At 41.4% G+C, this 22,802-nt stretch overlaps 2 protein-coding genes and 1 long non-coding RNA gene across 9 annotated transcripts; 2 read left to right on the top strand and 1 right to left on the bottom strand.

Moving 5' to 3' along the window:
• Positions 1-890: 890 nt before the first annotated feature.
• Cdc14 (cell division cycle protein 14) lies at positions 891-9,969 on the bottom strand. Of its 3 annotated transcripts, XM_089465048.1 has the most exons (8): positions 9,541-9,968; positions 5,969-6,046; positions 5,623-5,888; positions 4,524-5,194; positions 3,710-4,462; positions 3,141-3,491; positions 2,212-2,306; positions 891-1,665 (listed from the first exon to the last, which is right to left on the bottom strand). In XM_089465048.1, exons 2-8 carry the CDS (start codon positions 6,021-6,023, stop codon positions 1,043-1,045), a joined length of 2,814 nt encoding a protein of 937 aa, XP_089321174.1. In that variant the 5' UTR covers positions 6,024-6,046; positions 9,541-9,968; the 3' UTR covers positions 891-1,042. The 3 variants fall into 3 exon arrangements, with proteins under 3 accessions (XP_089321174.1, XP_089321172.1, XP_089321173.1); XM_089465046.1 differs by having other exon boundaries at positions 891-2,306; positions 9,541-9,969; XM_089465047.1 differs by lacking the exon at positions 9,541-9,968 and adding an exon at positions 8,636-9,511 and having other exon boundaries at positions 891-2,306.
• LOC149269675 (uncharacterized) lies at positions 2,365-8,157 on the top strand. Its single transcript, XR_016269342.1, has 2 exons — positions 2,365-3,029; positions 7,194-8,157. It is a non-coding gene; the product is annotated as an uncharacterized LOC149269675 (long non-coding RNA).
• A 926-nt stretch (positions 9,970-10,895) lies between the features above and the next one.
• LanB1 (laminin subunit beta-1) lies at positions 10,896-22,619 on the top strand. 5 transcript variants are annotated; one of them, XM_018001597.2, is made up of 4 exons: positions 10,896-11,193; positions 15,870-15,944; positions 16,023-21,626; positions 22,272-22,619. In XM_018001597.2, the coding sequence occupies exon 3, from the start codon at positions 16,241-16,243 to the stop codon at positions 21,620-21,622; it is 5,382 nt and encodes a 1,793-aa protein (XP_017857086.1). In that variant the 5' UTR covers positions 10,896-11,193; positions 15,870-15,944; positions 16,023-16,240; the 3' UTR covers positions 21,623-21,626; positions 22,272-22,619. The 5 variants fall into 5 exon arrangements, with proteins under 5 accessions (XP_017857086.1, XP_089321168.1, XP_089321170.1 ...); XM_089465042.1 differs by having other exon boundaries at positions 16,008-21,626; XM_089465044.1 differs by having other exon boundaries at positions 16,002-21,626.
• Positions 22,620-22,802: the final 183 nt, after the last annotated feature.

The following is a 22,802-nucleotide window of genomic DNA, read 5'->3' as shown; positions in this document are numbered from 1 at the left end:
TTCTTCGATTATAAAAGCGATAGTTCTGTTAAGGTCGTCGTGTACATTTTTTTTGTTTTTGTTAACGTTGCACAACAATTTGGCCCAAGGAATGAAGCCTGATTTTTGTTTTATTTTTCAAAAACAATAATATATAACTAATTAGTTGAACTTTGTTCAGCAAATACAAAATTACTGCTTTTTAAATTCTGGCTACTTCCCCAATATGTAAATGAACGAAAAAAATATATATTTACAAATTCTGAGAATGCCAAACTATAAGTTATTCTGCACTCAAAGTGTAGATATATTCGTAACAAAAAAAAATCCAAACAATTTTATGAGTTTGTTCTAAATTATATAAAAAGAATGCTGAAAAATAAATTTAACAAGCTTTTCATTTTTAACGAAAGTGTTTAGCTTTCCGTATTTGAAATATTTGTTGCATATTTATATTGAAACAAATAACATTAAACCCAATGCACTTTTATCGAGTAACACTCATGTTCCTTGCGGGACTCCGAAGTTCAAACTAAACTTTAATGTATGTATATTGAAATCTAAATCTATTTTGTTGTAAATGAGTTTCTGATCAACTTTTATATATGCAAAGAGCAAAAAAATTAAATATATAAGGCAATGAACTATTGTATTTGTATTGTATAAACTTACTGAACTCATTTCAGCCAGCAAATGGGCGCAGAGCTTAAACAACCAAGAAATTACATATTATAAGATATAATTTAAGGCTTTCAAAAGAATGCAGTGCTTAAAACTCAAGCAATGATTAAATTTATATATATTATATGGATCTTAGAAATAACTGTTTGAAAAGATTTTATAATCAGTTTCGCCAATTCCTGCGGATTCGCTCCTCTTGCAACCAAATGTTGTATAGAAAAAAAAGAGAATAAGAAAAACAACAACCAAGACCAAACCAAGCTGTTGAGTGTGGGTCTCGAATGTGTAAATTTTACTATTAATACTACAAAATTTGCTTTACAAAATAGGTATTAACAATAACAATTGCAGTAGCTGCTGCAGTTAGCTGCGGCTATGTCATTTAGTAGCTAATCTTCTTGCGCAGCTTTAGATGCTGTTGTTGCTCACGCTCCGTGGTCAGGCGACTGGATACACGCGGATGATGAGGCTGATGCTGCTGCCAGGGCAACGTTGGCGGCTGCGTCGGTGTCGGTATGCCAGAGTTGGAGGCCGAGGTTGAGGCTGATGAACCTGATTCAGCAAAGATTCGACGCGATAGCCTGAAACTCCCACCTCCAAGGCTGGCCGTCGGTGTACCGCTGTTGCTGTTGTACTTGCTGCTGCTGCCGCTATTGTTATTATTATTATTACTATTCAGATTATGATTACTATTAGTATTATTGTTGTTGCTGTTGGTGTTATTGTTGCTTTTACTCATTGTTGAAGTGGCGGCGGCTGCTGCTGCTGCTGCTGTAGCTGCAGCAGCTGCAGCTGCAACACTCGTCTTGCGCAGCAATTTCGTATTATACTCATCGCATTTGTCCTTCTCGATGCGTGTGGAGCTAAGCGAACGCTTGTTCCGTTTGCTGCCACCCAAATGCTGCTGCTGTTGCTGTTGCTGATCTTTGCTGTTGGCTGGCTGCTCGTCGCTGGTACGTCCATTGTCACTGTTCATTCTGGCCAACATGCTAAGACGGCTTGAGTCTGGGGGAGGTGTAGAAGAATGCGAATTACTCAAATTGCTATTGCAGTTGCTGTTGTTGTTGCTATTGTTGTTGTTGTTGTTGTTGTTCAAGTTCGGTATCTTTGACTTGGTTGTTGTTGTAGTTGTTGCTATTGTTGTTGTTGTAGCTGTTGCTGCTGCATTTGCAGTCGTTGTGTTGTTGCAGCCAGCAGCTGGCAGCGGATTAGAGTTAAGGTCAAGCGTAGCGGATGAGGAACGCATCGCTACAGTGCAACAACCACTGGTGATGCCGCTGCCACATGCAGCCGTGACCAGTGTCGTCGCTGGTATCGCGGACACATCACGATAGTAGCGAGCGGTTGCCATCGTGCATGCTTGTGCCGTCTGCTCTTCGGTTGCGCCGCAAGCCACTTGCCCCGGCCGTTGATAGCGTATGCGTGAGCGACCCCTAAGCGTCATATGATGAAGCGAGCTGCGCGTCAAGCTGCTGCGTACCGGCGGTATGGTTGCCGAGCTGCCAGCACCACCGACACCACCCACACCACCAACACCGATGGGTATCTTACTTTCATTGATCGTTGCATAGGATTTCAATTGCTTATCGAGCACAGCAGCGGGCTGTTGTTCCTGTTCCGCATTGCGCAGGTGCTTCAATTCCATTCTGTCATTTTTGGACGGAGCAGGCGGGGGGGAAAGGGCGGGGGATAAAGGGGAACGAAAGATTGTGAGCCCACAGCCAAGCACGAGAGACAATAGATAAAGATTTATTTGTTGTAGAAGATACGCAGCATAATCTTAATCACTACGCAGGAGCCAAAAAACAGTATACAAAATATGCCAAGCAGCAACAAAAACATAATCGCCAAACGTTAGACAAAAACAAAACAAAAAAAATTTAAGTTTGTTTATATCCAAAAAATTATCGCAAGCTCAATCAATTTTGATTTCGATTTGTGTTTTTATTTTGTAAATTTTTGCATGCACAAACAAATTGTAAGACTAATTAATTGAAGGAAAGAATAATAAACAACAAATGTAAGTACATACTCAAAAATTCAATAAATCAAATATAAGAAAAAAAAATTATTGGTAAAATTAGTGTTTGTTAACGAATTTATTAACTTGCCGGCAGAGCGAAAGCTATCGATAACAACTTATCGAAAACAAATTCACTCTCACACCAGCTTCGTGTATGTGTGCAATAATAACGGTTAGCGAATGGGGCATACAATTAAAAACTATGCTAAAAACTTATATACAATCTTGGCAAAAGGTGCAAAGCGAACGAGGACACCGAAAAAACGAGACGGGATTAAAAGATGCTAAAAAAATACTAGACGAGAATACAAAAAGCCGCTGCACAGTTCGAGCTTCAAAATCAAAAGTATGTATGTGTATGTGTGTGTGTGTATTGTGTAGCGCTGTCTGTATGTGTGTGTGTGTGTGCCGGAAGGATTGGTTTTCTACTGGTGGGGGACGATCGCTGGGCACTTACCTTTTGCTGTAGATGGCCAGACTGCGTGTGCGGCTGGCCGTACTGGTTTGCATATTGTTGTTGTTGATGTTGTTAGTGCTATTATTGTTACAGTTATGCAAAGTGTTGTTTATATTAAAGTTGCCGTTGTTGTTGTTGTTGTTGTTGTTGTTAAGGTTATGTGATGATGCTGTTGTTGCTGTTGTAGATGACGTTGCTGTTGTTACTGTTGCAGTGGCCGCTGTTGTCGAAGACAAACAACTAACGGCTTTAAGAGCCAAAGGCGGTGACGTTGACATATTCACCACATTGTTGTTGTTGCGAAATGGCTGAGAACGTGCGCGTGTATGCCGTTGGATTGGATCCGAATCACTACGGTTAAATTACAGAGTATATTGTGTATTGAGTATAATGCGTCTTCAAAATGTACATGTATTTGTGTATGTATACATATTAGAGGTCTGCATGGCCTAGTCACAATATCCATAAGTCAAATCAAATGCATTCGAACTGGATGGAGTTGGAGTTGTGATTGGTTTGGTTTCACTCATGCAGACCTCTTTGTGTATATGTATATAGCGAATACCCACCTGTTGTTGGAGTTCACAGCCCGCGAATGATGTCGTCGCAACGCCTTGATCTGATTCAGTTTGTCGCCCTGCGTTTGCATCTGCTTCTTCTCGAGCGCCGTCTGGGACATGCGCACAGAGGATGCAATTGTATGGCGCGCTGCCTCAAAGACATTGCTGCTTGGTTTGCGCAGCTTCTTCTCCGTGCAGCTGCCAGCCGGCTCCAAGCTGCTGGCAATGGCGCTGCTATTACCACTGCTAGTGTTGCGCATGCTCCCAGGACTGACCAGGCGACGCAGCGAATTTGCAATTACCGTGGGCTTGTTGGCACTCGACGGCGATTTGCGCCGGCGCGTCGACATCGAGTAGCTAGAGCCGAGTGTCTGCTCAGCGGGCGCACTGGCTGTATCCGTATCATTATCGCTGGCATTGCAATTGGCCTCGTCCGTGGAATGATAGTGCAGCTCTTGCAGTTCCAGCTGCTGTTCGGATAGCTCCTCATCCGTTTGATCGCATCCCCCATCCAAGGTGTCCTGATCATGCAAATGCATTGTGTCCACACGCTGTGAGATGCGCTTCACCCGCGTCAACAACAAGTCGACATGCTCGAAGGCATCCGATGCTGGCAGCGGCAGCGGCTTCTGCTCCTCTAGCTCGTTTTTGGCCAACTTCTCCTTCAGCTCAATGCTATAGATGCCATACTTGTGCTGTAGAATCGGCAAAGCCAAGCGCCGACGCATCCGTTCGCCCTCTGACCACAGCCAGCTCTGCTTGCTGCAAAAAAAATAAGAATTATTAACAAATTTATTCAACTTAAAAGCTCTTCAATCTTTACTCTTCCATCCACTGCTGCTGATGACCGATGACGGAGCCGGGGCGACAGAGGCGCAGCCAGGCAATTGCCTCCAGCGCCGTAAACCCGTAATGCTTCATAATGTAGGCACCGATCAGACTGCCGGTGCGTCCCAGGCCCGCCTTGCAGTGCACCGCAATGGCACCCTTTGTCGTCTCGCAGATGGACAAGAATTTCTTGAGTATCGTATCGCTGGGCGTGCTGCCATCGATAAAGAACAAATCCCTGTGCTCGAAGCCAGCATTCTCAAACGATGAGGCATGATAGACTTTGGCATTTAGCCGAATCACCGTCGTCACATTGTTGTCCCTGAAGTAGGTGAAGTAACGCTCTGGCGCATGGCACGGATAGCCATTGGGCAGCGTTTTCGATTTCTGGTGCGGTCCACAGAAGGCGATAAACTTTTGCGGCACTATCCAATTGAAATCCCCATTCTCCACTCGCTCAAAGTACTCATACTCTTCCGCATCAAAGTCATTGAAGTTAAGGAAGCCCGCCTGCAGGCTCTTATGTATGGCATTGAGGCAGTCGAGCAGCGAGATCTTAAAGTTGCTGGGTCCGTAGCTCGCATCACAGAAGCGAGTATATGCCGGCACCTCTGGGCCCGCTAACAATCTGTACGCCACATCGGGCGATTTATTCAGGTAAATTATCTGAAAAGAATAGATGTCAATTCGAAATGTTAATTTGTGTGCTTAATTACTCTTGGAACATATACTATAATTCTATATATAAATTTGGTTCCCTTGCATAAACTGAATAAGGCGCCTAAACTGAATGATGATGATGATGTACCATATACTATATTAGTATACATATATTAGTACAAATATATATGGTATATCATATATTGACATCAAATAACTAGACACGTTCTTCACTTCATAAAATTAACTTGTTCAGCTTAAAACAATTTTACAAAAGTGGCTGAGTCTGGTAAGGTTGTTATTATAATGATATGTTACAGGCCAGCGCATGTTCTCTAAACAAGATTTCAATTTGCGCCTTGAGAGGCGTTAAACCAAAGTGATATATTTATACTATAAATATCATCAACCCAAATTGGAAAGGTTAAACTTACTGCATACGAACCAATCAGGTAGGCCGCATTGAGACGCTTAGCCGGATTCATGGAGGTGTAGTGCACGATTTTCTTGTTCGCGTGACTCTTGGCACTCAGTTTGCTGTTGAGCTTCATGCAATACCGATACAGTATGCATATATTGAGTGGCCCGAAATCATTGTAAAAATTCTCATAGACAAACTCATCGTCTATGCTAAAGTAATGTGTGCTGGCCGTATTCTTTGGCTTGATATTCTTCTTGAATACCACAAAGAACAGGCGATCTAAAATGTACAAAGAAAGCGAATTAGACATAGGTCAAATAAATATGTATCTTCACATCAAATTTTTCATTTTTAAATACCTTCTTTAAACTCTGTGGCACAAACCAACAGATCTGAATTGTCGTCTTCCAGCATTTTGGACGTGAATTTTGAGTTAACTGAAAAGACAAAGAAAAACCAATTGGTTAAGTTCTGTTTGAACTCTATACATCCTCAGCTCTCATTCAGCAAACTAGATTCAATTATAGAGCGCCTTTTTTAGACTTATGCCCACGTCTTGTATTCTCACCACAATACTTCCGCTTGTTCCCAACAACTTTTATTATTTTTATTTGTTTGCTATTTATCTTAAGCCAATAAAATCGCCCACCCAGCAAACTTTGCCTTAAGTGAACAAAGTAAATGCTGTGTTCCGCTAAAATATATCTATATCTACATCTATATGTATAGCTAGCTGGTCGTAACCTATATTGAAATACTGGTGAAAAAAGAATGTATGTGTTTTATTCGTTTTATACGAATTGGCCTGCTTAGCAGCCAAGAGGACAATGTCTGCGACGATGCCGCATTTTCCTTATTTGCCCCACTTTTCCATTGAGACATATAGATAGAAATGTGTGTGTCTGCTGTGTGTTGGATATGAGTTTATTGATATGCATAAAAGGCACGTAAAAGACACACAAATTTGTCGACATCCGCATCCTAATAAAAACTATAAATATATAACAGAGCAACGACTATTAAATACGCTTGCCTAGAAATCAAAATGTACGATATGATATATAGTGAAGAGTATAAAAAGAAAACAAAATTGCAATATGTATTTAAAAATGTATGCGAAATTTAAATTTTAAATGACTAATTTGTCAAGCAATCAAAATTTAATAATTCATATACGATATTGAATTATTTTTGTATGAATAGTGTACCTTAAAAAATCAGTTAAGAGCTGCTTATTTGGTTAAGACAACTTTTGCTAGCCAATTGTATTCTAATTTGGATTTCCTGAATCACTTTCAAATGCGCCCACGATCATAGACGGTATACGAAAGAACAGCTAGCTTATTTGAATTCATATACATATATATTATACGTGTTATATACACAATCATTAATCAACATTCGGATTTCTTAAAAAAATGGCAAATTTTGACAATAGTAAAACCACTAAATTATTAAGATTTCTTTATATACCCATAGTTATTCTTTAAAAAAATTTTGTGTCATATCTTAATTGTAATACTCTCTGCAATCTCTAAAAAAAAGGCAGGGTATTCAAAATATAAATTTGATTTAACATTGCAGCATATCGAAGATGTACGACAAGCTCATATAAATATCGATTGGAAAGCAATAAAGACGGAATGAAGAAACTTTTACTGACAGAAAAACAAAACAATTTTCAATAAACATATGAAACATGAGTTCGGGGCATAAAGTCTTGACACGATAGTTGGGTACTAAAACGTTCTCCTTTTTTAGTCCTTAAGCAAGGCTGATGGTCGGGTATTGTGGGGCAGCAAAGTTTATGATGTTGGCCTGCCATGTCGGGGAATGTGTTTCGTCATGCACACACACATAAGCACACAGCACACACATACACACTGACGCAACAAATCCAGCACTTTAATAACATTCGATTTTATGCAAATTTGTAACCTTTTGCTTAGTTACTCCAAAGAGCAGTTGGCGTGCCGTTAGGGAATTTTTTTGTTTTCGTTCAGAGCGTTCATAGTAAAGGGACCTACATTTCCTTTTCCGGATTTAAAGTTTAAAAGTCAAGAAAACAGAGAACAGAAACCTCAATGCACGCCAGGTCAGGCAGTCAGACAGGACAGGAGTTGGGGCAAATGCTCGAGCTAAAGATAGATTGCAATTAAAGTGAGAAACTACGAACACAGGTGGGCCAGCGCATAGACAGCCATATGTATAGTTGCCTCTATATAAGACAACAGCAGACAATTTATGTAGTTCGGATATGAAAATAAAAATAGTAGCGTATAGTTTCAAAGGTGTGCCATGGCCTGAAGAGAAATACAGGGACTTGATGAACTAACTATATGTGCAATATATTCGTACAGTATAGCCTACCTAAGTTATACACATTATTTTAAGCATTGCTAGAATTATTGATTATATTCATACAAGGTATTTTAAGGGCTTAAATTTGTATGATATCACTATAAGTAATTCGAAATTTCTGCTATATATACATATATTAAAAAAAACATTGTATTATCCTATTAATTAAAATCCCTAATAAACTTTTTATGGTAGTATTTTATATTGCAATATAATAAATCATCTTATTTGATGATATCACCATCAATATTACTAGATATATTCTAATTTCGATATTTTTTATTAATTCTTATATGTTCAAATTTTGTATTATATGTCAAATTAAAATCATCAAATACATACATATATACTCCCATAAATCCATGAAAACATGGATCTTATCAAACAAATTGCGCAGTGTTGGTAAGTGAAGCACTTCTAACGGAAATTAGTAGCTTTCAAAGTAAAGTTTACAAAAGAGCGTATGCTTGGCTCTGAAATTCCATCGCGCCAAAACAAACACATGAAAAAGTACAAATACATACATACATGTCTATATACTTGCATGCACACAAATGTAGCTGTACATGCACTCCACGTGACGACAACAAATCATATCAGTAAAAAGAAGAAAGAACAATCACAAACATACTCATATGTATGTACATATGTATATATGTACTCACACACGCACACAGAGATGTAGCGCTTATCGGCGGTCGCGGCATGTAAACATTGAAAAGGGGCGAGCAAAACTCAGGCATACACTTGCATTCATTGGCTTTGTAGTTAGAACTAAGCTGCACTAACAATAAGCATTTAAAACAATGTTTTTTTTTTTTGTTAAATATATAACTGTCAAATGACGTCACCTGCTAGCGACAATAGCAAACTACAACAACATCAAAATAAAAGCCACTCTCTGTTGTCAACGTAAAATGAATCGCGATGTTCGGCAGCAGCGCTTCACAGTTAGTTGTCAGTTTTTATTAAAAAAAAAAAATAAATAAATAAACGCCGAGGCCGAGGCAGAGATTTTTGCCGCGCACATAGCACATATACACACACACTAACGCGCACACAGAACCAAACAGAAAGCAATTTACAACTACAACAGCAATAGCAACAGCTTCTCAAATGGCTCCACTGCTCCCACAACGCTTACTATTGCCCACCACTGCGCATGCCGGATTCTCTCTTTCGCTCTCGCCCGCGCTACCTCTCTCAATTGCTTAAAAGCTGATACGACTTATTCTCCCGCTCTCATTCATTTACACTTGTTCATTTAGCTGCTTCTGTATGTGTATGCATGTGTGTATGTGTGTTGGTGTTGTATTAATAAAAGCAACCAACGCATTTTTCTTCGTCCAACACAAAATGAAACTAAACGCGAAATATCGAAGAAGAAGTAGCAAATGTCGCTCTGTATGCTTTGTGTACTGCGTAATCAATTTTTGGGGGTATATTCGAAGTCGTACTGGACTATATTTGTGATATTAGCTGGGTGGCGGGGCAACTTGTAACAGTTGCACAGTTGGCAGCCAGGTTCAAATATATCTACTTATGTACGTGTGTAGCGCTGCGGACTCACCTAAATATTGCTGGGTGCTTATGTAGAGATATGCACAACGGAATGGGGCAGCAGCAACAGCGACCGTAAGCACACCATAAAACTAGAAATTTTGGCTATAACAAAAAAATGGACTCCGCATAACACAGCACCGCACGATATCTATTTTTTTTTTTTTTTTTTTTTTGGTTAACTATTTTAACGCGTTTTGAATGTGGGGGAGCTATAAAGAATTTTGATGACAAACGTAACACATATAATTTTGTAGATTTGCTGCTCGGGTTAAAACATATTTAATTTTTGATTTGACGACTGTTTCTTTTCACTTTTTTATGTTTTCAAAAATCGTAACGATCTCTTGGAGAGAGTGCGATTAGCCCTCCAGTTCGTTTGCGATCGACTGCTCGGTATGAGCTCCAAAAGTGAACTGACAACTCGTTGCGGCGTTGGCGCTTTTTCCGTTGCATTTTGCTCTCTCTTTCGTATAGCCTCTGTGTGTGAGTGCCGCATACACCCCGCTTGGCGCTAATAAATTCACCTATACTAATGCTCTATTACAAGTTTACTGTCGCTCTCTCTTGTTGGCAGGGCTGCTAAAATTTGCATTGCCAACGCTTTTATACGTCAGCGTTGCCAATCATTTTAAATATGTTTCACTCCTTTTAGTTTTAATAGCAGTTAAATTTAAATTTAGAAAAATATTTTATAGATGTATAGTAAAACCAAAGTGAATTTCAGTAAAACATATTCAAGAATATAAATTAATGCAATAATAAATAGTACTACAAACACATATAAAATTACTAAATTTGATGTACATACATATGTTATGAACTGCCAGATAAGCATGCTGATTGTGCATCGGACACAAAACTCTTTCGCTCTCCAACACATGCAGTCAATTGAGAGAGAGAGAGAGTTAGTGTCTTATGCTCACGTTGAGTTTTTATGTTTATAGCAGTTAATTTGTGTTACTTGAGTGGAATATTCGTGACTTGTTGCATTGAGCATCAAGACTTCGGTTGAGTGGAAATTGAAATGTACCAAAATTTATTATCCTTTCTTCACTTACATGTACATAGTAATTTCTGAAGTTGTTAAAAGGTACAGAATTAATTTAATTCCATTATATTAACTTATTAGAAGCTTAGGTTACTTTAGTCACATTAAACTCCATACATAGATTTTGGTACAAGTCGTAGCGCATAACCTACCTGCAATCACGTACTTCAGTTCGGCAGGTACAGACAGATTGTAGAGTGTATGGGCTACTTTATGACTTCATCTCTGCGCCGTCGTATACTCTTATACATCCGATCGCTCTTGAGCTCTCGCTCAAAAGTATCTACCATACGCATGGCAGGCCGCTAACAAACCGCTCGCTCAGTAACGAGTGTGGATCTTTGGTGAACGGACGGGTTTTCGGTAGTCCCGGTTTTTCTTTCGCCGTCCTCTGATTGTCTTGGAAAATATCTTCTTCTTGTGCATGTGTGCGTGTGCTTGTGTGCTCCCTTTAAGTTTATAAAAAGAAGTTGAAAAGTGTTTGCTGTGGCAGCACCACCAGCCACAACAACAGCAACAGAAATTGTGTAGTGTTTGTTGTTTTCTTGTGTATAACAGAAAATGTTGTATTAAAAGTGCAAGGAATTGGAGTGGGAGCTGTGCCATACCTTGGTAAGTGAGCTAAACGTGTTTAATTGTTCTACACTATTTAACTGTAAATTCATATACCAATTTTAAAGTTTTACGCATTTTGAAGTACGCAGCTGTTATTGTTGTTGTTGTTGCTGCCTGCGTTTATCTGTTATGTTCCGTTTGTTGTTACTTCTTTTTTTCTGCTTTCGTCTTCTACTTCTCTGCATCCGCTGCTACTCTCGCTGCTCTCGTGTGTGTGTGTGTGCGTGTGTTTTTTACTGCAAGAGTTATCGCTAGGCCGAGATTTGTACTCAAAAAAAATAAAATAAAATATATATATATATACATATATTTATTTTATTTGTCACAACAAAAGTTTACAATGTAAAGCACATGAATTCTTTCGGATTATATGCGACTTGTAACATGATGCCTCATACCCAAATCCATTTGAGAATGTCTTGCCTTGCATATAGTATGCATTTAGCTGGCGAGGGTAGCTCAAGCTGTTTTGGTATCTGGATTTGCATGCTTCTAAAAAATATGTATGTACACATATGCATATAAAAAAATCCACAAAATCGTATGCAGCAAATCAAAACATTCCTTTTATACATATGTATATATCTGTACTAACAAAAATGCATAAAATCTTATGCAGCAAAATTCAAAGTTCTCTTATAAATAGCTAAACAAAAACCAAAAAGAAAATCTTATACAGCAAAATCAGACCGAAAATAAGTTATATACGATTTATTTTAAAATAAGCTTAAGCGTTCATTTCCCTTAAAACGTAATACACTGAGTGTAGACTAGATGCCTTTCGATGACATAGTCATTGAGCCACCCTCGCATATTTTTTAATGTTCATATGTACATTTGTGTGTACGTGTCTGTGTGCACATACATACAAATATGCAATGCATTTTGCACTATGCAAGGAATAGCGCATTAAAAGCTAAGCCTTTCGATGACATAGTCATTGAGCCACCCTCGCATATTTTTTAATGTTCATATGTACATTTGTGTGTACGTGTCTGTGTGCACATACATACAAATATGCAATGCATTTTGCACTATGCAAGGAATAGCGCATTAAAAGCTAAGCAAATTGTCTTGCAACGAGGTTATTAATTAAACTTAGCTTAAGTCAGGCCAATCTGTACAGGAAAAATATAGTTAAATAACAGTGCATTTCTATATATATATATATATGTATATATCTGTATGTGGGCAGGACTTAGTTCAGGCCTAATAATAGTTTTGCCGTCGCATGCATGATCTCATTTTACATTTGGGTTGGCAGATGGAGAGAGAAACAGCGTTAGAGAGAGGGAGAGGGAGTGAGGCAAGGTTCCACACATGTTCTCCATAAGTAAAAACATTTCCAGCCAGCTGAGGATGTGTGGTCAATAAGCAGCGCTCTCTGATGGAATTGAAAATATAAACATGGCAAAGCTAAGCAAACATTCAGATAAGCAAATTTTTATGAGCTTGTCGATTCATACAATTGTAGATCTATATGTATATATATATATATTGTACAATAAGACAGCTATAGGCAAAGCAAACAGCAATTTAAAGTAAAATTTGAAACGTTGTCTGCTTCACTTTGAGACTCACTGAATATTTTGTGCTATGGTTGTTTTATTTTTTATTTCATTTGATTCCAGGAATATATTTAAGATGACAATTCTGTATGATATGTTTTCCCCCATCAGCAAAAAAAAATATGCTCTTGATGATCATGATCTTTAGTTCTTCAGATATCTTAGCTACAGATCTCTTAGGAATGCAACTAAACACTTAATAAATAGCTTTGATTTAAAAACTAATAAGAGTATTACATTCAGCATACTCGTTAATATTCCAAAAATGTTTGGTAGATCTCAAGAGGGAAAGAATTGTAAAATATTGGGGCGCTAGCTCTAAAACAAGTTTCTAAAGGACATATATATTCACTATATATTTATATGTATATGAATATGTCAAGCGTCTTTCAAATCTGTTATACCAGATATAATAGTACCTATCTACCCCCTACGCCCCTACCAGAAAAAAACTGCAGGGTAATTCTAGCTCTATCATTTCATTCTGCCTTATGCCGGACTTATGTTTACTCAATACCAGTTCATAAACAAACACAAGCACATCTCACAGAATTTATCTCTGTGCATCATTGTGTCCGTGTGTATCTCTGTATATGTGTGTGTGTGTGGTAAATTAACGTTTTGTTTAGTTCCTTGATTATTTGTTTATTTTCCAGTCTGCTTTTTGTGCTTTTTGTGTTGCGCCCCAAACGAAACTGAAATTAACAGAAAGGCAAAAGAGCAAAAAATAAAAGATTCTTTCAGCAATTAAAGGCGGGCAACAGGAAAGTTGAATTTACCGTTTATCAGATACACTGAAATCAACTGTATTATCTGAAAACGGGTTAAACTATACAAAAATGGATGGAGAAAAGCGAGGATTTATTATTATAGAAAGGTTTACTTTGCTACAAATTGAATGATTTGAAGATACGAGAAATATATATGCCATGGCAGTTGTCTACTTTATGATATAAGCCCTACTTAAAATACTGAATAATCATCTATAATTATCAAGTTTGTTAGGGCTCGAGGCAGCCGATAGTGTTGATTGGCTTTGGAAGCCTTTTTGATTTTTGATTTTTAATTTTTCCCTCTAAAGTTATAAGACTCTATAGAATATACTTAATACGAAAAAACGTTATCTAACTCTCTGAAAACTAAAAGCCTAATATATACAAATATGTATGTGTTTAATGTAACATTTCTGTGGAGTCTCTCAAACAAACAAAAATATGTAAATATATATATATATATATATATATATATATATATTTATTTATTATATATAAATATTAAAAATGTTATTTTTATAAATTAAAACCAAATAGTTATTAAGGAGCTACATAAAAACTATATAACTAATAAATATTGTATGATACTTTAAAGCTTCATTCATTTATATTACACACTCAAAGCCATATTTATGTTATCCACTTCTTGGTGTATAGAATCACTAATGGTCTTGGCCTGACACTCACACGCACGCTTTCACACACACATTCCCACACACTCACTTTAGACAAACGCAGAGCTATAAACATATAGTATACAATAGTTCAGGCATCTGTGAATGAACTCTTATCGGTTCCATGTCGCATTCGAAATTACAAAATAGTTGTGCAGGCTCTTTTGAAAAATACTATAGAGAGTAGGAGAAGGAGACAGAGAGAGAGAGAGAGAGAGAGAGAGAGAGAGAGAGAGAAAGAGAGAGAGAGAGAGAGAATGTGTGTGTGTGGAAGTGAGATCGAGAGAGAGAGGACAACAGAGCGAGTGCTTGTCTTGCTTCGAGTTGATTTCATCCCAATCCATATCAATGACCACATCAAAGGCCCAAGTTTTTGACTTATGCCAGCTTATCTCGAGCTGTTGCCGCTGCCGCAGCCGCTGCTTTTGCTGCCTCTGCTGCTGTCTTTAGCACAGTTTCTATTTAATTTAGTTGCGTGTCCCAAGAAAACATGGAACTTGGCTGATAAGAATATAGACCCAGATTCAATAGGACTGAAATTAAATACAATTTCAAACAAATGTAAAATATATATTTAGAGCAATAGTTTTATATAGAACATAAGACATTCTAAATCAAATTTATAACGATTAAAAATTGATCAGAAATATAAAATTATAATTATATAATTAATTATTTCGAGCTCTATTCAAATAGAGAAGTCATTAATATTATTTTGCGGAGTACAAGATTTATTATGAATTTATGTATATTTATATTTTTATGTAAATTTGCATATTAGATCTGTTTTAGAATATATGCAATAAAAATATAGATATATAGATATAACAATATATATGAGATCACATACTTTTATTGAACATAGATACAATAAATTAATGTATACTTGATTCTTATAAATTTAATAAAAATCCCGATAATTTTTCTCTTTATAAACATATATATATGTTTCATGGAAAGTGGATAATCGATTAGAGCCATCGAAAACCATTTGAACTCAAATAATCCATTTATTTGAAATATCCATTAAATTTAATATGGAATTATGTCTAATATACTCACAAGTAAAATCCGAACCATAATTATTTTACAAGAGAGACACATTCAAAGTTAATGAGCTCATAAACATTATTATATTCATATGTGTCTACACATACATATGTCTATATGTATGTTATAGTATAATAATATCTGTATGTTTGTATACAGTACACTCTCTAACAAGTACAACTCTTTTTAATGTTTTCACTGTGTGACACTTGAGGCAGCTGTGTCTAAAAATAATCATCATCTTTGGTTGAGCATTTAGTACATGTCTTAAATGCTGATAAACACCAGTCACCAGGCAACAACGGATTGTATATGTATATTCCATATAAATATATATACATATATATATTTTGTTTATCGCCCTAAAGTCGAACTTATGCTCAGATTCATTCACATTTAGCTTGGAGAAGACTTTGGCTGGCGCTCAGTTGGTGCGTAAAAGTCGTTGGGTACGGACGCTTCTCCATTTCGGGGGTCGAATCTACTTGTGTAGGAGTTCAACAAAACTATATATAAATAATATTAGAGCTGTTGGGAAACTATTGATAAGAGTTGCAGTTGGGAAGAAATAATTCAATTTCTATTTTGTTTTTTATTTTTCTTTTCAGTGCACAGATAAGCTGCAGCTAGAGAATCGAGGCAAAATGAGTGCCCAGCACTCATAGGAAGGAAGTTAAGGACGAGTAAGTATGAAAGGCATACAGATATCCCCATATATCTCGAGATGAAATAATAAGCAGAATTAGAAATTCTTCCTTTAGCTTATCCACGTGGTCTACATTCTGTAAAGGAAATCGAACGAAAGCTGATTAAGAAACGGAGCCGGAAGCGCTCTAGTGGAACACGACCCCAAGCCCCGAAGGCAGACGAGCCAACGAGCAAGACAAGCGCTCAACGAGAGAGCGAGTGAGAGAGAGAGAGAGGGAGAGTGGGCGAGCGTGTGTGAGAGAGATCGAGCAAGATCTAGCGAGCATAAGCGATGTCGCTGCGCAGCGGCCTTATCGCGCTTTTCTTTGTGCTCGCCGTACTCGAGCAGCTGGAGGCGCAGCGTTTGCCACAGTCGCAGCCGCCGCACGGACGTCGTGATCGCCCGCGCAATCCGCCACGGCAATATGTGAAAACGCATCCGTGTGAGCGTTCCTCTTGCTATCCGGCAACGGGAAATCTTTTGATTGGACGCGAGAATCGTTTGACGGCCAGTTCCACGTGCGGTTTGATACAGCCGGAACGTTTCTGTATCCTATCCCACTTGGAGGACAAAAAGTGTTTCCTGTGCGACTCGCGGGATGAGACACGCAATGATCCGTACAAGAATCATCGCATTGGACAGATCATCTATAAGACCAAACCGGGCACCAATATACCCACCTGGTGGCAGTCCGAGAATGGCAAAGAGAATGTCACATTGCAATTGGATTTGGAGGCGGAATTTCATTTCACCCATTTGATCATCACCTTCACCACGTTCCGGCCGGCGGCTATGTACATTGAGCGTAGCTTTGACTTTGGCCAGACGTGGCATGTGTACCGTTATTTTGCCTACGATTGTGCTAAATCGTTTCCGGGCGTGCCGACCATACTTCATAATATAACCGATGTGATGTGCACGTCGCGTTACTCCTATGTGGAGCCGTCGCGCAATGGCGAGGTCATCTTCCGTGTGCTGCCGCCGAACATCAATGTGACCGATCCGTATGCGGAGCATGTGCAGAACCAGCTGAAGATGACGAATCTGCGCATCCAGATGACCAAGCTGCACAAACTGGGCGACAATCTGCTCGACAATCGCCTGGAGAACGAGGAGAAATACTACTACGGCATCTCGAACATGGTGGTGCGTGGCTCGTGCTCCTGCTACGGCCATGCCTCACAGTGTTTGCCATTGGACGATGTGATTACCAATGACTATGAGATGGTGCACGGACGCTGCGAGTGCACCCACAACACCAAGGGTCTCAACTGTGAGACCTGCGAGGACTTCTACAACGATCTGCCCTGGAAGCCGGCCTTTGGCAAGCAGACGAATGCGTGCAAGAAATGCGAATGCAATGGACATGCCGTCAGCTGTCATTTCGATGAGGCGATGTTCGTGGCCTCGGGTCATGTGTCGGGCGGCTTCTGTGACAATTGCCTGCACAATACGCAGGGTCAGCATTGTGAGGAGTGCATGGCGTTCTTCTATCGCGATCCAGCCGAGCCGCTGAGCAGCCCCAATGTGTGCAGACCGTGCGATTGTGATCCCGACGGTTCTTTGGACGAGGGTATTTGCGATTCGGTCAACGATCCAGAGAACGGTATCGAGGCTGGGGCCTGTCATTGCAAGAAGAATGTGAAGGGACGTCGCTGCGATAGGTGCAAGGATGGCTTCTGGAATCTGGATCCCAATAATCCCGAGGGCTGTGAGGAATGCACATGCAATACACTGGGCACTGTCAATAATTCCGGCTGCAATATGCACACCGGGGAGTGTCAGTGCAAGCGCCTGGTCACCGGCAAGGATTGCAATCAATGTCAACCGGAAACGTTTGGCCTCTCCGAATCTGAGGATGGCTGCACGCTGTGCAATTGCGATACGGGCGGCTCCTATGACAATTACTGCGATGTGTTGACGGGTCAGTGCCGCTGCCGCTCCCACATGACCGGACGCACTTGCTCGCAGCCCAAGCAGAACTACTATATACCCGATCTGCATGTTGTGCACGATGCCGAGGTGGCCGACATGTGCATCACCTATAGCAACAATGGCAGCTGCAGCAATGTGCTGCAGGCGCCACCCTCGGGCCACGCCCCCGACTTTACGGGCATTGGCTTTGCGCGAGTGCCAGAGAACTCCGAGATGATCATCACGGTGGACGATATTCCACGCTCAATGCCTTACGATGTGCTCATCCGCTATCAGTCCACGTCCCGCAACGACTGGGAGGATGCCTTCATCACGCTGGTGCGTCCCGATGAGATCGATCCCCAGGGCGAATGCGCTCAGGCCATCCAGTCGCCCATAACCGAAGCCCGTGTGCCCTTCACATTGCCCGAGCGCGATCGCCAGGTGGTTGCCCTGCACGACGTCTGCCTGGAGGCGGGCAAGGTGTATAAGTTCCGTATTTTGTTTGAGCACCGGCGCCACAACGAGGACAATCCCACGGCCACCATTTTGGTGGACTCGCTGACCCTGATACCACGCATCGAGGTGACGCCCATCTTCCATGGCTCGCCCGTGGCGGATCTGCGCCTGCGCGAATACATCAACATGAACTGTAATCAATCGCTGTACGACATGCGCTACAAGGATCACACCTCGGCCATATGCCGCGACCTGGAGCAGGACGTGAGCACGTACATCTATGACGGCGCCAGCATGTGCAACTGCAATCCCACCGGCTCGCTAAGCAAGGTGTGCGACGCCAACGGCGGCTTCTGCCAGTGCAAGCCGAACGTGGTCGGCAGACAGTGCGATCAGTGCGCCCCGGGCACCTACGGCTTTGGGCCGGAGGGCTGTAAGTCGTGCGACTGCAACAGCATTGGTAGCAAGGACAACAACTGCGATCTGCTGACGGGCCAGTGCGCCTGTCATCCGAACACCTATGGACGCGAGTGCAATCAGTGCCAGCCGGGCTATTGGAACTTCCCCGCTTGCCGCGTCTGCGAATGCAACGGGCATGCGGCCGTGTGTGATCCGCTGACTGGACAGTGCATCAATTGCCAGGACTCGACAGATGGCTTCAACTGCGACACCTGCTTGGATGGCTACTACGGTGATCCGTTGCTGGGCAGCGAGATCGGCTGCCGTGCCTGCCGCTGTCCGGACACCATGGCCAGTGGCATGTCGCATGCCGATGGCTGCTCCCTGGACACGCGCAACAACAACATGCTGTGCAACTGCCAGGAAGGCTATGCGGGCGCTCGCTGTGAGATTTGCGCTGACAATTACTTTGGCAATCCGGAGTCGGGGGGCAGCTGCTCCAAGTGCGACTGCAGCAACAATATCGATCCCTATGAGACGGGCAACTGCGATCGCCAGACAGGCGCCTGCCTCAAGTGCTTGTACGACACGACGGGCGAGCATTGTGAGCTCTGCCGCGATGGCTACCACGGCGATGCACTGCAGCAGAATTGCCGACCCTGTGAATGCGATTTCCTGGGCACCAACAAGACTCTGGCGCACTGCGACCGCTTCACCGGCCAGTGTCCCTGCCTGCCCAATGTCCAGGGACTGTTGTGCAATGAGTGCGCTGTCAATCACTGGAAGATCGGCTCTGGCGAGGGCTGCGAGCCATGCAATTGTGATGCCATTGGCGCCGTGCAGGAGCAGTGCCACAGCTTCACCGGCCAGTGCGAGTGTAAGCCCGGCTTTGGCGGACGGGCGTGCAATCAGTGCCAGGCGCACTTCTGGGGCAATCCCAACGAGAAGTGCCAGCCCTGTGAATGCGATCAATTTGGCTCTGCCGACTATCAGTGCGATCGGGAGACGGGTCAATGTGTGTGTCACGAGGGCATCGGCGGCTACAAGTGCAATGAGTGTGCCCGCGGCTATCTGGGTCAGTTCCCGCATTGCGCTCCATGCGGTGAATGCTTCAACAACTGGGACATCATACTGAAGGCTCTGGATGAGGCCACGCAGGCAACCATACAGCGTGCCAAGGAGATCAAACAGGTGGGCGCAACGGGCGCCTATACCACCGAGTTCAGTGAGTTGGACAAGAAGCTCCAGCACATACGGGATTTGTTGCAGAACACCTCGGTCAGTCTGCAGGACATTGATCAATTGGATGCGGCTGCCCAGACCTTGAAGAAGAAGCTTGTCAACTCCCATCAAAAACTAAGCGACACGGAAGTTAAGCTGGACGAGATTTACAACTCGCTCAGTGTGTCCGCCGTGGAGCTGGAGGGTCTGCAGAATCACTCGCGTCTCGTGCAGCAGCTGTCACGTGACCTCAAAGAGAACGGCATTCAGCTGCAGGAGTCCAACATTGAGGGCGCTCTGAATCTAACCCGACATGCTTACCAGCGCGTCAGCAGCCTGGCAGCTCTCAAGGATGAGGCAAAGGAGCTGGCATCCAACACGGAGCGCAACTGCAAGCGCGTCGAGACACTGAGCAACAAAATTAAGGACGAGACCGATGCCATAGCAAATAATGACAAAACCATAGCCGATTATCGTGCAGAGCTGAGTGCCTTGACCGCCCAAATTCCGGAGCTCAACAATCAGGTGTGCGGCAAGCCGGGTGATCCCTGCGACAACCTCTGCGGCGGTGCTGGATGCGGCAAATGCGGCGGCTTCCTCTCCTGTGAGAATGGCGCTCGTGCCCATTCCGAGGAAGCTCTCAAGTTGGCCAAGAACACGGAGGCGGCCATAACTAGCAAAAAGGATGCAGCGGATCAGACCATTCGCGCTCTGACCCAGGCCAAACTGAATGCCTCGGAGGCATATCAGAAGGCCCAGCTTGGATTTATGAAGTCGGAAAAATATCTAAACCAAACCGATGAGAGCATCAAGTTGGCCGTCAAGCTATTCGAAGAGGTCAATGACTTTTTGCAGAATAAAACGGCTTTACCATCCGAGAGCAAGCAATTGGCACAGGACACGCTGCAGCTGGACCTGACGCTCGATCCCAAAGAGATCGAATCGCTGGGCGTGAAGATCAACGATGCTGTCTCCTCGCTGAAGAACGTCGAGGCGATCATATACAAAACACGACCCGATCTGAATAACGTCAACGATTTACAGACCACGGCCAATAACACCAAAGCGACGGCCAATGAAATCCTGAAGGAGGCCAATTTGGTGGTCGAGAATCTGGAGGCGGCCAGTGAGTCCCAAGGCAAGGCACAGAACGCCATACAGCAGGCAAATAGCAACATTGAGCTCGCCGACGAGGATCTCCAGCAAATTGATCTGGAGACCAAGGAGGCCGAATCGCCAGCGAATAAAACCGCACAGCAGGTCGAGAATTTGGCCCTCAAGGTGCAGAATCTGCAGAAGAATATACTGAAAAACGAAATGGATGCCCAGCAGATAACTGAGCAGGCGAATCGTGTCAAGCAGGATGCGATCGGGGCACGTGGCGAGGCCAGCAATCTGCAGTTCTCCACTAGTGCCACCAATCAAACGCTCACGGATCGCGCCAATCGATCGGAGCATGCGCGAGAGCGCGCCAAGCTTTTGCTGCAGCGCGCCTCCAAGCTGACGGTGGACACCAACGAGAAGCTTGCCGAGCTCAACTTGCTGCAGAGCACCTACCTGGACAAGAACAAACAGCTGCAGAAACTGGAAATGTCCATACAGCCGCTGAACGAGCAACTCAATATCTATCTGCGCAATATTCAGGAAAATGCCGATCGCTTCCGACAGTGCACAGTTTAAAGAGGTATGTTGGTGTGTATGTGTGTGTGTGAGTGTGTTAAAATTCGGAAAATAACCGACTAGACTATACTTTTACTTGACATAAATCATTGGGAAGTTTATTGAAACACGTGTTTCCTAAAATTTCTCCAAATATATCAAACTCAAATTAAATTTCCCAATTTGTATATAGTGTATAGCGAAATTTTTTTATACTCTTATAAATTCAAAACTTAATATACATCTTAGTTTTGTTGAAAATATTTAAGCTACAGTTTAATAACTATTTTTATTTTTTATTTTGTGTACATAATTCAGTAATTAAATTTAATGTTTTTTATATAAATGTGAATTTAATAGTTTTTATACTTTTTCTTACGTATTTGCATTGAAATAAGTATAATCTTCTCTGATATAATTAGATCATACATATATAAGAAATATTGACACAGATATTAGGTACAGGTACAGGAACAGAGTATTAGCCATAAATTTAACGAATATTATATATGTATGTACATATGATCGATTAGCAACATTGAAGCAAAAGCAAAAATTACGACAAACTTAAATATTCATATAGTCTCGCTCTCTCTATCTCTCACACACACACTCTCTCTCTTTCTCTTTCTTAATATTAATTATACGGTTTTACAAAATTTCATTGCAGTTGCAAGCCAAGCGGCCAGCACAACCATTGCCATATTTTATGAACAAATGCGTAATGCAGCATCAGCAGCAACAGCAGCAACCGCAGCATCAACAGCAACAGGAACAGCAAATGCAACAAGTTATTTTTATTTAACGCTGTTAAGTGTAACCGTTACGTTTTGTACTATAAGCAATCAATGTTAAATGCAATATTCATTTCAAATTTATGCCATTTTTATTGAGCTAAGTTTTTTCTTAATCCTATATACGACAAAGAATTAAATCAATACAATATTTTTGTAATGTGACAAACTAAATATAATTAAAATAAATGCTACTTTAAAACCAAAAACAATAACAAACAATATGCCTCTTTCATTTCGGAGAGTAGGAAATTTGTTAGAAGAGCATAAATCCCTTTCAATTTCTATATATTAGAATCGGATTTGTCTGTACTTGCTACACACATTCATCTATATATATGTACATATATTTATATATACATATATCAATTTGTTTATTTGCACGCCATGGCAAAGCATAATAAATA

The sequence above is a fragment of the Drosophila arizonae genome, chromosome 3 (genome assembly GCF_054131065.1).
Source record: "Drosophila arizonae isolate 15081-1271.41 chromosome 3, UAZ_ARI_1.0, whole genome shotgun sequence".
NCBI classification, from domain to species: domain Eukaryota; kingdom Metazoa; phylum Arthropoda; class Insecta; order Diptera; family Drosophilidae; genus Drosophila; species Drosophila arizonae.
Note: the sequence above shows the minus strand (reverse complement) of the source record. Positions and strands in the feature narration are given on the sequence as shown.